The sequence below is a fragment of the Oryctolagus cuniculus genome, chromosome 3, assembly GCF_964237555.1.
Source record: "Oryctolagus cuniculus chromosome 3, mOryCun1.1, whole genome shotgun sequence".
NCBI lineage: Eukaryota > Metazoa > Chordata > Mammalia > Lagomorpha > Leporidae > Oryctolagus > Oryctolagus cuniculus.
In genome coordinates this window covers 43,609,665-43,624,797 of record NC_091434.1, presented here as the reverse complement: position 1 = coordinate 43,624,797, position 15,133 = coordinate 43,609,665, and the positions used below count along the sequence as shown (strand labels likewise).

At 39.2% G+C, this 15,133-nt stretch overlaps 1 protein-coding gene across 4 annotated transcripts in view; it reads left to right on the top strand.

Moving 5' to 3' along the window:
* Positions 1-15,133, top strand: part of CCDC150 (coiled-coil domain containing 150) — a 126,176-nt gene that overhangs the window by 25,425 nt on the left and 85,618 nt on the right. For all 4 annotated transcript variants that reach the window (XM_051849339.2, XM_008258861.4, XM_017342998.3 and 1 more), the window contains 3 exons: positions 7,126-7,242; positions 8,402-8,531; positions 11,436-11,479. In XM_051849339.2, coding sequence (XP_051705299.2) covers positions 7,126-7,242; positions 8,402-8,531; positions 11,436-11,479 — 291 coding nt within the window. The remainder of the gene's footprint in view (positions 1-7,125; positions 7,243-8,401; positions 8,532-11,435; positions 11,480-15,133) is intronic.

Here is a 15,133-nt window from a genome sequence, read left to right as displayed (position 1 = left end):
TTTACATCTGATGAACCAGTATTGATACATAATCTAATTAAAGTACACAGTTTATACTAAGACTCACTCTTTGTGCTGTACAGTTGTGTGGGGTTTTATAAAAGCATGATGCCATGTATCCACCATTACATAGAAGCTCAGGGAGTAGTTCCACTGCCTTAATGATGCCCTGAGCTTCAAATACTCATCCCTCCCTGTCTCTTTCCCTTATCCCTGATAGCCGCTGATCTTTTCATTATCTTTATGTAGATTTGAATTCACACTCTAATATCAGATGCAGACATCACAAGCTGCAGCTTTACCCACTGCACCATAACACCAACACAACTTCAATAAAGTCTAACCAACTGTTGTTTTTCATGGATTTAGTTTTGGTGTCATATCCAAAAAGTCATCAACAAACCCAAGTCTAGGTTTTCTCTTAAATACCTTTTAGAAGTTTAGTTTTGCATTTAAGTCTTTGATTCTTTTAAGTTAATTTTTGTAAAAGATGGAAGGTTTTTGTATGCATATGGATTTCCAGTTCGTCTAGCACAGTTTGGTGAAAAAACTACGCTTTTGCTGTTGGATTGCTTAGCATTATTTTTTGTTGGAAAAGTCTTATTTGCAGGTTTTAAAAAGATTGTTATTTATTTGAGAGAAAGAGAGCTATAGCAAGCGAGAGAGAGAAAGGTCTTCTATCCATTGGTAAACTCCCCAAATGGCTCCAATAGCAAGGGGTAATCTAGACCAAAGCCAGGAGCTTGCAGCTCCATCTGGGTCTCCCACATGGGTGGAAGGGGTACAAGTACTTGGGCCATTTTCTGCTGCTTTCTTAGGCTCATCAGCAGGAGCAGGATCAAAAGTGGAATAGCAGGGACTTGAACAATTGCTCCAATTTGGGATGTTGGAGTTGTAGACATTAGCTTAGGTCACTGTGACACAATGCCAGCCCCTTGTTCTTGATTTTTGCAGAGCTGCAGAAAGACTATACTAGTCAATTAGACATTTTGAGGAAATGTGGAGCAGGAAGGGTGTGTTATTTGCTGGGCTGCTGTAATGAAGTCCAATACAATGAATGGCTTCATCAGAAATTTCTCATGGTTCTGGAGGCTAAGAAATTCAGTATCCAAGTGTTGGCCAATTGGGTTTCTCCTGAGATCTTCCTCCTTGGCTTGCAGAGGGATGCCTTCTTGCTGTGTCCTCACATGCCCTTTTCTATGTGTATATACATCCCTGTTGTCTGTGAAATGTCTTCTTAGAAGTCCACCACTAGAGAGATTGGATTAGGGCCTACCCTAATGGCCTGATTTTAACTTAAATCACTTCCTTAAAGGTGATTTAAAGGTGAGGTACTGGGTTTTAGGCTTTAGCTTAAGAGTTTTGGGCAGATAAAATTAAAGTCTTTAACAGAAAACTATAGAGACACTATACAGAGACTATACAGAGACTGAGTAAATATGGCAAATAATTTCCTAAGCGATAAATTATTTTATATTCTGATATATGTATTATGTATCACATTATATCAGATTTGTATCCATTAAATATTAAACATGGACTGATTTCCCTTAATAAAGTACTGCAGAAATGAATGTCTCAGTGTTATAATTATCAAAGATTCTCCTTGTGAAGCCTTTTTGTATATTTTATGAATGCCATGTATAAAAGAGACAATTGTCTCTTTATAAGGATGGCTAGCTAAATCCTTTCAATTCTACAATTTTTTTACAATTTTTTTTTTTTTTTTTTTTTTTGACAGGCAGAGTGGACAGTGAGAGAGAGAGACAGAGAGAAAGGTCTTCCTTTGCCGTTGGTTCACCCTCCAATGGCCGCCGCAGCCGGCGCGTTGCGGCCAGCGCACCGCGCTGATCCGATGGCAGGAGCCAGGAGCCAGGTGCTTTTCCTGGTCTCCCATGGGGTGCAGGGCCCAAGCACCTGGGCCATCCTCCACTGCACTCCCTGGCCACAGCAGAGGGCTGGCCTGGAAGAGGGGCAACCGGGACAGAATCCGGCGCCCTGACCGGGACTAGAACCCGGTGTGCCGGCGCCGCTAGGCGGAGGATTAGCCTAGTGAGCCGCGGCGCCGGCCATCAATTCTAAATAATAAGAATGATAAAAACTTTTCAAAAAAGTAGTGTCTAATTCTGGTTGAACTAAGATTGAATCACATTGACTGATGCAGCTATAACACAGATGAGATGATTTCATGAAGAAGAGCTCTGGATCTTTCCAGAAACAAATTATCTTGAACAAGTTATATTTTATTTTGATCCAGGGCTTAGAAAAGTATACTGGGGCCAGTGCCATGGCATAGTAGGTTAAGCCTTTGCCTGCAGTATTGGAATCCCATATGGAAACCAAGGCTCTGATCCAGTTCCCTGCTGTTGGCCTGGGAAACCTGGGGAAGCAGTGCTTGGGCCTCTGCACCCATGTGGGAGACCCAAAAGAAGCTTCTGGCTCCTGACTTCTGATTGGCCCAGTTCTGGCTCTTGCAGTCATTTGGGTAGTGAAACAGCTGATGGAAGACCTCTCTCTCTCTCTCACTCTCTCACTCTCTCACTCTCTCACTCTCTCACTCTCTCATTCTCTCATTCTCTCATTCTCTCTCTCTAACTGTGCCTCTCAAATCTTTTTTTAAAACAGTATATTAAACTACTCTATGATAGGATGATTATAATATACTAGAAAAGACGTAAGTGAGAACTATGGTTTATTCTTACATAAGATTGTAATATTTAACTTATCCTTGAATGAGTAAGGTATTCTTTTAAGTTTGAAAACAAGAAGTAAAATTATTAAACTCAGTAGATTAGCCACATAAAAATTTAAAACTTCTATATGTAAAAATCAAAATAAAACATCATAATAAAACTTACCTGACTTTCCACCCACACTCGCCCCTCCCCCCCCTTTTCCAGTCCCATTCTCCATTAAGATTCATTTTCAATTAAGTTTGTACACAGAAGACCAATTCTATACTAAGTAAAGATTTCAACAATTTGTATACACACACACACACTGAGAACAAATATCTCAGTTAACTCTCATAATACAACTCATTGAGGACAGAGGTCCTGCATGGGGAGTTAGTGCACAGTGACTCCTGTTGTTAATTTAACAATTAACATTCTTATGTATGACATTAGTGACCACCCGAGGCTCTTGACATGAGCTGACTAGGCTATGGAAGAATGTATTTTTCATTTATTAAACTAGAAAAGACTTAAGAAAGAGATAACTCATGCTGCTGGTAAGAATTCTTCAAATACTACTGCCAGGAAGAAGAATATTAGAATGAAAAGTATAATATGTATCTAAAATCTAAAAAATGCTTATACCTACAATCTAGTGATTCATCTTGTAGGATTTTTTTTTGAAGAGGCAGCTCTTTTATTAGAAATCAAAACAATAGCAAACCATATTTTTTTCCTAAGATTTATTTATTTATTTGAAAGTCAGTTACACAGAGAAGGAGAGGCAGAGAGAAAGAGGTCTTCTGTCCACTGGTTCACTCCCAAGATGGCTGCAATGGCCAGAGCTTCACCAATCCGAAGCCAGGAACCAGGAGTTTCTTCCAGGTCTCCCACACGGGCACAGGGGGCCCAAGGCCCTGGGCCATCTTCTACTGCTTTCTCAGGCCATAGCAAAGAGCTGAATTGGAAGTGGAGCAGCCAAGACTCAAACCGGTACCCATATGGGATGCCGGCACTGTAGGCAGTAGCTTTACCCACTATGCCACAGTGCCAGCTTCTCAAACCATATTTCAAAGTTCATTTTTATTGGATACTTAGCTATGAGGGTCCTTTAAAAGTCTGTGAAAACTAGAATTAAAATATAAGTTTATTTTGGTGCAAAAGAATTTGAAAGCAATACATATAAATGCTCATTAAAAAATCATGGAGGGGCCAGTGCTGTGGCGTAGCTGATAAAGCCTCTGCCTGCAGTGCCGGCAATCCCATGTGGGTGCAGGTTTGAGTCCCAGCTGTTCCACTTCTGATCTAGCTCTCTGCTATGGCCTGGGAAGCAGAAGATGGTCCAAGTCCTTGGGTCCCTGTACCTGCATGGGAGACCAAGAGGAAGCTCCTAGCTCCTGGCTTCAGATTGGCAGCAGCTCCAGCCATTGTGGTCATCTGGATGGTGAACCAGCAGATGGAAGACTTGCTCGCTCGCTCACTTTCTCTGCCTCTGCCTCTCTCTAACTCTGCCTTTCAAATAAGTAAATCTTTAAAGTAAAATAGTAGAGAACATGTATTAGGAAAAAACTGTGAATAGATTCCAAATTGTTTTGTGTATGCCAAAATAAACATTTTAAATTTCATTTTTCCATAAACTTTTTGAAATATCCTATATAATATGTGCCTGTTACTTAGTCTTTTATATACAGCATGTGGGTTATCATCATGGGGACCCTTAGAATTAAGTCAACCCCTGGCTGATATAATTTGTATCTGGAATTTTTAAAAGGTGAAATTTTGAGTAAGTTCATTAATGTATTTTGCTCAGGAAACATTTCTTTTTTGTTTATCTTCTTATTTGAGAAAAACAGCTCCTTGACTGTAACCATTATTTAGCCTAAGTGTCAAGTGTTAAATACATGATATTATATTATGGATGTTTAAAACTCATATTTTCTTTTTAATTTTTTAACTTACTTTGAAAGAGTTAGAGAGGGGAAGAGACATAGAATGATCCTCCATCTGCTGAATCAGTCCACAGATGGCAATGGCCAGCAGTCAGCCAGACTGAGGCTGGTAGCCAGGAACTTCATGTGAATCTTCCATATAGATGGTAGGAGCCAAACACTTGGGCCATCTTCCACTACTTTTCTCAGGCCATTAGCAGGAAAGTGAGTTGGAAGTCAAGCAGCCAGGACTCAAACTGGTGCCCACAGGGGATGCCAGTATCGCAGGTGGCTGCTTTACCTGCTATGCCACAATGCTAGCCACCCCCCTTTTCTTAAAGATTGATTTACTTATTTTGAAAGTTAGAGTTACAGAGGGAGAGAGTGAGAGCTTTGTTTCTTAAGGTATTTATTTATTTATTTATTTATTTATTTATTTTGACAGGCGGAGTTAGATCTTCCTTCTGTTGGTTCACCCCCCAAAATGGCCATTAAGGCCGGTGCACTGCGCAGATTCGAAGCCAGGAGCTAGGTGCTTCCTCCTGGTTTCTCATGTGGGTGCAGGGCCCAAGGACTTGGGCCATCCTCCACTGCACTCCCTGGCCACAGCAGAGAGCTGGCCTGGAAGAAGAGCAACCGGGACAGAATCCGGCGCCCTGACCGGGACTAGAACCCGGTGTGCCGGTGCCGCAGGCAGAGGATTAGCCTAGTGAGCCGCGGCGCTAGCCTCTTAAGGAATTTATTAATACATTAGATTCTCAGGGACATAGCAAATGCATGATAATTACTACAACAGGATTCTCATCAATTCTCATATTAATGTGATATTAATACAAAGAGAACAGATTGAGTATAGTTTATAGATACAGTTCTAAGAATATAATGATATCTCCCTTCCTCCTTTATCCTAAGAAAGTAATCAGAAATGTGATGAAAGATTGACAGACATATTGGGTGAAACAATATTCAGAATAGTGAAAATTGCTAAGCACTTATATGTCCAATATCAGGAATATGATTAAGAAAATCAGTATTTCCAAATTGAGCTATCTTGTAGCAATTTCATTCTAACACATTTTTTTTAAAGATTTTATTTATTTGAGAGATAGAGTTAAAGTGAGAGGGAAAGACAGAGAAAAGGTCTTCTTTGTGCTGGTTCACTCCACAGATGGCTACAATGGCGGGAGCTGTGCTGATCCGGAGCCAGGAGCTTCTTCCTGGTCTCCGATGTGGGTGCAGGGGCCCAAGCACTTGGGCCATTTCTACTGCTTTTCCAGGCCATAGTAGAGAGCTGGACTGGAAGAGGAGCAGCCAGGACTAGAACAGGTAGAGGATTAACCTGCGCCACGGCACCGGCCCCCTAACACATTTTTAATCTTTTTTAATTTCAAAAACACTTAAAAATTATAAAATTATATAAATTTTCATCAATAGAACATGTAAAATATGTGTACAATTTAGAACATAGTTACAAGGTATACTCTGTCATCTTCACTGTTTTTTTTTAAGATTTGTTTTATTTATTTGAAAGAGCTACAGAGAGAGAGGTAGAGCCAGAGAGAGAGGACTTCCATCTGCTAGTTCACTCCCCAGATGACCACAATGGCCAGAGCTAAGCTGATCTGAAGCCAGAGGCCAGGAGCTTCTTCTGGATCTTCGACCTGGATGCAGGGGCCCAAGCACTTGGGACATCATCTGCTACTTTCCCAGGACAAAGCAGAGAGCTGGATTAGAAGTGGAGCAGCTGGGACTTGAACTAGCGCCCATTTGAGAAGCTGGTGCTGCAGATCAGGGCTTTAACCCACTGGTACCATAGCACCAGCCCCTTCACTGGGGTTTAAAAACAGAATTTCTGTTTGCTATCATGTCATAAAAGGAATAGAATTATTTTCAGTATAATTTATGTAAGTTGTATTGGAACTCTTTGCTTCATAATGAAAAAATCCCAACCTTTATATCTTCATCTGATTCATTTTATAGTCTTTTATTTACAGTAGTAATATCAATGTACCTCATAAATAGGAAACAAAAACTAAGTGTGTCTTCCTTTTTCTTACATACAGTTTAACATGACACTTCTGACACAGATGTGTAGAGATTCTGCATCAGACACCAGCTAGGTGTCTTCTAACTCAATTCTGTTATTGTCTACCTGGAGAAAAGCATTTGATCGTACAAGTTAAGGGCTCAGATTTCCTCACCCAAACTTCAGATGCCAATCACAAGTCCCATATACATAAACATTTCATGAAGCAATATGTAACCTTACTATTGCAGTTGTTTTCTTTGAATTCTATTCTATCCTTTCCTTTTTCTAAGTGCTGCTTGCAGCTTACTGATGGGTCCTCACACCCAATTTGGAGAACAGACTTGAGGGCAACAAATTTGACTACATTTCTTAAAAGGTTGTCTATCAGAGAGAAGCAGAATCATGTTTTGGTAAACTTGCTAGGGTGTTGTGATCTTTGTTAAGCTAGTATGATATTTAGCTGATTTTGCCTGATCACAGTGTTGCTCTATAGCTAAGGAGACAACTGGCTCAGGAGAAGCACATCAGAGAATCTCTTGAGAAATCTGGATCAGCCATGCTCCTCAAAATACAAGAAATGGGATCAACTGTGGAGGTGGAACGGAAACAGGTAGAAAGATTTCCTGTCGTTATTTCTATGAGGCAAATTAACCCCCAAAGGAAAAACATACATTTTCTAAAGATTTAGAATTTTGCTTATTTCCTATGGATTAAGTTATTTGTTATTTTATGATAATCACTTAAAATTATTACTTCAGTTTTTTTAAAATTTGTGCAAAATAGAAAGGACTCTAATGTCATTTAATCCAAAACTCAATTTATAAATGAGGGAGCTTAGGCCAGAGAGGTTCATTTTCTTCAGACTTTATAAAAGTAAACTCTTTGCTTCTAGCATAATTTTCCCCAGGGATGGGGAACATCCAGCCCAGTGATCACAAAAGCCCTGCCAAGGCAACCACAGGCAGGACTTGAAATTCAATAAATCTATAGCAGGCTAATTTTTAAGTTGATTGTTGTGTGTGACCTGTAAATTATGTTATTAATATCCAAATAGACCTTGGCCGAAAAAAGCTTCCCTACCCCTATCCTGTACTATATAATCTCTGCAGTAGGCATTGATTTTTGAAGATATTGCCTTGGTTTTGTGCTATACATATAAAGAAAATAAAGATTTGAAATAAGGAATATCAATAAGTAAGATAATCAGGAATATGTATACTGTTATTGATCATCATTATTTTACACAATATTTTTGCTTTCATTATAGGTGTTATTTGAAAGACCCACATAAATCAATATTTTTATATTTTAATACCTATAATTGGATTACATAATTTTTCTATTTTAACTAATGATTGTCATTAACAACTGAAATATAAAAAGGATTCGACTTAATGGAATTTGCAAATGATCCTTTATTACTATCACTTATAGTATAGTATCATATACAGCCAGTATGGTAGCCATGAGACACATACGGCTATTTAAACTTAAATTAGTTAAAATTTGAGATTCTGTTTTGCACTCTGGCTGCATTTCAAGTGTTCAGTAGCCAGTTCTGATTAGTGATTGTTAAGTTGGAGAGTGCACATAAGTTCTATTAGCATTACTGTAAACATTAGATTGTGTTGATATATTAAATGTTACGTTTCCTTCTCTGTTCCCCTCAGTGATGTTAAAACTGAAAATTCTACCTTATGCATGTTGTAAAAGGTAGTTTATTAGAATCTTTATCTTACAGAAAATGAATTTTTCTTATACAATTTCAGGTGCACATTTTGCAGCAAAACTGTATTGCCCTTCGTGGTTCTATACAGAGCACCCAAGAACTCCTGGTACAGGAGCAACAAAAGAAAGGACAGTTGGAGACTGCTACTTCACAGCTCAAGTTTGATCTAAGTATGAAAAAAGATGCTAGAAATTACACTTTTATAGCTTTTTGAGATGATGTGCATAAAAACCTCTTAAGATCTCAAACGCTTGAAGTTGTCAGTGTTATTTCCCAGTCCTGAATTAAAAAAAAAAAAAAGTGCAAAAAAAATGCTGATTTCCTTTACCTGTAGCACTGAGACAAAAAGGAATTTGTTAATGAAATAGAATTTGGTGCTCTAATTGGAAACTATTCTTTTTTTCCCCTGATTTATTTGTTTGTAGATTTGGGAACATTTGGTTTCTGGAAATCTGTAATGAATATTGGATGAAATTAATACAGCTATTAATAAGACTAATAATCCTTGCTAACTGTCACTCCCCCAGTCGCGGAGGAACGACACAGGACCCTGCACTGTTCTTTTGTCTGCTCGGCCCTTCCCGGGTTTGCTGCTGGTTCTTCCTGGGTTGGCTGCCGAACCTTCCACCTCTGCAGAAGGGCAACTCCCCCTGCCACTTTCCCCACTTCCGCGGGGGAGCGGCACACCACCGGCCGGCTCTCTCGGGGGCTGCTCAGATGTTATCTGGATGTTCCTGGTGCATGTTGTCTCTCTCCTCCTTTATAGTCCTCTTCCACCAATCCCAACTCTGCTACCCACACGCCGAGTACGCTGCTCTCCTCCAATCAGGAGCAGGATCAGCTCCTGCAGGTTATTGGTCGAACTGGAGGCAGCTGTGTAGAAGTTGTTTACTCCTCTCCCAGCGCCATATTGTGGGAGAGCAGATGCATAGAATAAGTCTTAATTCCAGTAACTTAGTCTAGTCTGAGTTGCTCCCCACAGCTAACTGTTGTTTCTGTAAGTTCATCATGTCAGACTATTCACTCTTCAGGTTATCAATCTATTGTATAGTTTATATTTGTAGAAATAGATGGTTATAAGGCTATCTTCAAGATAACTTAAGGTTAATCTCCTCATTATATAGATGAGTCCTCAAAATGGCAAATCTAGAAAATGGAAAACCTGGACTTGGTCTCAAGCTGCTCCAAGTTGTGTTTTGATCAACCCATCAGCCCATTATCATATTACTACTTGTTAACATGTCATTGTAAAGCAGTTTTCACACAATCTCAACTACAGAGATTACAGAGAGTTATATCATATGGTGCTCACATGATTAGCACTCCATGGGTGATGTAGAGCTTTCATGTAATACAGTTATCCATACTTCCCAGAGTTACAAAAGGAAAAACTGGTGAAGTGGATCCCAACCCTGATCTTCCAATTCCATGCCCAGTGTGTTTTTTTCTAGTTGCCTCCTCTGTTCTGTGACTGTGGGAGCAGGGAATACCAAAAGAGAAATAAAAATTAAAAAGAAAAAATAAAATAAAGAGTATTCTATTCACTGCATTCTATTCTAACATCTATTCAATGTTTTGATTTCCTGCTTTTGGCAGAAGATACTGTAGTCTTTGTTTTATAGTTGGTGAATAGTGAATTACTAAGTGCCTTTCTTGTTAACAATGCCTCCAAAATAATTTCCTATTTTTGCACATGCCTGAAAAAAGACATTCCATTTTATGGTGTTTCCACACTCTCCCATTTGAACCTTACAACATCCTTGTCTGAAAGATAAAAGAATTTTCCTATTCTATAGATAAATAGAAAGATGTGTACTCAATAGGGAAATTGTACCTAAGGAGCCACAGCAAATATTATAGGACTAAAACACACATCTTTTTGTATTATTTGACCCTCAGATTGAGTATTTTATGTTACTTTCTCATTTGATTAGTGCAAGTTTTTAAATTTTGTGAATAATACATGGAAGACCATTAAAAGTGAAGATTAAAACAGCTAATTCAAACTAGAAATAGGAAAAGGAATTGGAATACCAATTATTGCCTAAAATTGAATTATAAGTTCTATACCATGCAATTTTATTTAAGATATAGTTATTCTAGCTAGATTAATAAAAATGCTTTTGAATATTTGCTTCAATAAATTAAAACATGTAATTGTTTATTAAACTTACTAACAATAAACAGTTGTATGCTATTCATTATTTAAAGTGATTACAATGTTCTCCCAAGTGATGAAAATACTCCCTTGTGATCCTCACTTTGATTAGTAGAACTGTTAAAATAGATCATCTACTTTGTCTTTTTGACCCTTCACATATTTTAAACTAGAGTTCAACAAGTTGTAGATTTAAGTGTTCAGTAAGTAAGTATGGTTTTTCTATCTTGTATAAAATGTGAGCTTCATTTGTTTTGTAATTTTTATTTGGTTGCCCTGTAGATAAATCAAAACACACAAGAAACTTAAGTACTTCATACATTCTCACTTATTCCATCCCCTAAACCTGTTCTTTGCCCCGCTTTCCTCCTCTATTTGAAGAATCTACCCTGATATCTGTCTGCATTCTCCTTGATTCACTTGTTGCTTTTATCCCACCATAAGCCACTAAGTCCTGACAGTCCTCTTTCATGTTTCAAATTCCATTTTCCCTGCATCCCCATTGTCGATTCTGATGAAAAGTCAGCCCTCCATTGTTTTACACATCAGTTTCTGCAACAACCACTAAGCTAACCTCCCTGCCTTTACTGAACCTTTCTTTGTTAGCACAATCTAACAACAACAACAGAAATGCTTGGTCATGTCTCTCCATGGTGAAAAGTCCCTCAAAGAATCATCAGCTAAATCTTGAGTTAAATGTGATATCATTGACCATTGCATGGACTGCAGACCGAGTTTCTTGATAATTCCACAACTTAATTCCAGTCTGTAAAATATGATAGGAATACTTGAGTCCTCCTTATTGCTACAAATAGACTTAAAAAAAAAGTTAAGCTTTCTTGGGAAAAAATATCTATGATTTCAATGTAGTAAATTATTTATTATTATCATAGTTATGTGGTCTTTTTGTTTTTAGTTTCTAGAGATGATCTCATTTCGAAGTTGGTCGAAGAAAATAAGGTAAGTTTCCAGGTTGTGAAGTACAGAGGTAGACTTTCTTTACTAAGCTATATTTCCTTGTTCTTGATTTATAGCACTGATTTTCCTAAAAATTTACTTGAAAAAAATTTTGCTTAAATGAGTTATTCAGGGTAATACTGGCTATTAAGAACTAAGAAATGATTTTATGCAGGTTATTATAGTTTGAAAAAGGTGAATTGACAGAAATAACCTTATTTATTTGCATATTTCAAATTAATTTTTATAAATTAAACTTTAAAATGAATATAAGAAATCAAAATGCTTTCTGATGGTAGTGATTGTTAGGAAAAGAGTGCAGATTGGTGCCTCCTCACATGAGGCTCCAAAATATTAGGAAAAGAAGTGTAGAACAGAGAGGAGACAGAATACGAATTCACAGCCAGACTGAATTTATTGTGAGAAAATAAATCCACAGAGGTCGACCAATTGCCATCATGCTCATAGACCGAACATGTGGCAGAGGCCTCACCCTAGCAGCTAAAATATCCTAGGTGGGCTAGGGATGGAGGTGGGAGGGCAGTAGGTGGAGATGAGCTTCTCCATACTGGTTCTTCAGGTTTGGCCTACTGGCTTCTAAACCTGGGGAAGAATACAGTGTGTGAGACAGAACAGATCTCTTGAAAGAAGGCAGGGGTAACAAGAAACCTAAAATTGATATCGAGATTGGCCTCCTAAAATATGATATCAGAATTTGGCCCCCTATCAAAGAAGAAGGTACCTTTCTCTGAAGGGAGGAGAGAGAACTTCCACTTTGAATATGGTCTTGTCTAAACAAGATCGGAGTTGGTGAACTCAAGAGGCTTCCATAGCCTTGGCAGCTCATGACAAGAGCCTCGAGTGATTACTAACATCATAAATAAGAGTGTCAATTGTAAACAACGGGGATCAGCTGTGCAGCTACTCCCCATGTAGGATCTCTGTTCATAAAGTGTTGTACTATGCAAATTAACGGTAAAACTACTACTCAAACAGTACTTTATACTTTGTGTATCTGTGTGGGTGCAAACTGTTGAAATCTTTACTTAGTATATACTAAGTTGATCTTCTGTATATAAAGATAATTGAAAATGAATCTTGAAGAATGGGATGGAAAAGGGAGTGAGAGATAAGATGGTTGCAGGAGGGAGGGAGGTTATGGGGGGAAAAAGCCACTGTAATCCAAAAGCTGTACTTTGGAAATTTATATTTATTAAATGAAAGTTTAAAAAGAGAATTTGGCCCCCCAAAAGTTCCATCTGGGGTGCCGTATGAAATCGGAATATGGGGTGCCATACGATACCATGTGTGCTTATTAATAAATTCCCAATATTAATAAGCCTGTGTGGGTTCTTGCCTAATATTCAGAGAAGAATTCTGGATACTGGCAGCATGGTACATTTTAAGCTTTATTCAATGGAAAGATACATAGGAGAGTGAGGGCCCTATATCTATAGGACAGAGGTAAATCTGGGTTCATACCAAGTACCAGGAAACAGCCATGTAGAGGAGCATCTAGGCCAGGAAGCAGAGGACAGGTGGCCCAGGGCCACAACAAGCCCCTGGGCAAAAGGCCAAAGCAAGGGAGGGAGGGAGGGGCGGACCCTCTGTGTCCCAGGCTTTTAATCCACTTTCAAAGGGGAGTTGTTAATTAGTCTGATTGGCCAGTGGGTGCAGAGGTGTGGCCAGGTAGGGGCATGAGGTCACACAGGGGCGTGGTGAAGGCGTGGTCTTCCAACTCACAAACCTAATCAATTTTATTCCATCTGCGTGCTTACATCAAAATGACTGAGGCTTATTTCCTTGTTCCATCAGTCATGGTGGCGGTTCCACATAGTGTGAATATATTTAATACCACTAAACTGTATACTTAGAAATGATTAGAATGATCAGCTTTATGTTACATATGATATTGCTGAAAGTTCATGATAAATATATTTTTAAAATAATTTACTTTTATACATAGTTGAAAACCATGGGCCGGCGCCGTGGCTCATTTGGCTAATACTCCACCTGCGATGCCGGCACCTCAGGTTCTAGTCCCAGTTGGGGCGCCGGATTCTGTCCTGGTTGCTCCTCTTCCAGTCCAGCTCTCTGCTGTGGCCCGGGAAGGCAGTGGAGGATGGCCCAGGTCCCTGGGCCCTGCACCCGCATGGGAGACCAGGAGGAAGCACCTGGCTCGTGCCTTCACATTAGCGCAGCCTGCCAGCCGTAGTCACCATTTGGGGGGTGAACCAACAGAAGGAAGACATTTCTCTCTGTCTCTCTCTCTCTGTCTAACTCTGTATGTCAAAGAAAAAAAAATAAAAATTAAAAATAAAAAAAGAAAGCATGAATGCCTGCCTCTTAAGGGAAGGGTTGAATAGAATGCGATATGTGATAAAAAAAAAAAAAAAGAAAACCATACAGTTTTCTTAAAATATACATTTTCCATGAATGTTTTGAAGAACACTTGTGTATTTTACCATAATTTTTATTTTTATTTGTATTTTTTTGACAGGCAGAGTTAGACGAAGAGAAAGGTCTTCCTTTTTCCGTTGGTTCACCCCCACAAGTGGCTGCTATGGCCAGTGTGTTGCGGCCGTGCACTGCGCTGATCCAAAGCCAGGAGCCAGGTGCTTCCTCCTGGTCTCCCATGCGGGTGCAGAGCCCAAGGACCTGGGCCATCCTCCACTGCACTCTCGGGCCACAGCAGAGAGCTGGAGTGGAAGAGAAGCAACCGGGACAGAACCAGCACCCCAACTGGGACTAGAACCTTGGGGTGCTGGCGCTGCAGGCAGAGGATTAACCTAGTGAGCCGTTGAGCTGGCCAATTTTTATTTTTTTAAGATTTATTTATTTATTTGAAAGTTACATAGAGAAGGGAGGCAGAGAGAGAGGTCTTCCATCTGCTAGTTCACTCGCCAATTGGCTGCAACAGCCAGAGCTGTGCCGATCTGAAGCCAGGAGCTTCTTCTGGGTCTCCCATGTGGGGCAGGGGCCCAAGGACTTGAGCCATCTTATACTGCTTTCCAAGGGCATAGCAGAGAGCTGGATTGGAAGTGGAGCAGCCAGGACTTGAACCAGTGCCCATATGGGATGCTGGCACTGCAGACAGCAGCTTTACCCAGTATGCCAAGTGCCAGCCCCCATAATTTTTAAAAAGAATAAAAACCTTTTATATTTTATTACATGTCTAAATCTCTTTATGTGTAGATTCCATTTGGAATAATGTTTCTGAATACGGTCTCTGATATATAATATTTATATTTCTTGAGATGCATCTGCTGTAAAGTAGATAAGTGGTTCTCTCTGAAGGAGAGGATTGATACTTTGTCCTGCCCCACTATACTAAGGAATCCTTGGGATAAGAAGCCCAACCCCCAATCAGCAACTCAGATTTCTATCACCTTTCTCTCAACTCAATGAGAACTAGCTTTTTTCCCTCACAAAGCAAAGAAAGGTGCTTTCTTCTGTTCCACCTCTAGGAACTTCTTGATGAAAATATTATCTTCACTTAGAACTTTAAAAGATCCTTGAATGTTTTCCTTTGAAATCACATGATCTAACTTCTAATAGGAAAAAATATGTATGTAATAGAAGACAACAAATATTTAACCTTAGAAAATACCCTTACTTGATGCAAGGGTACTACATAAAAATTTAGGGTATGATTAT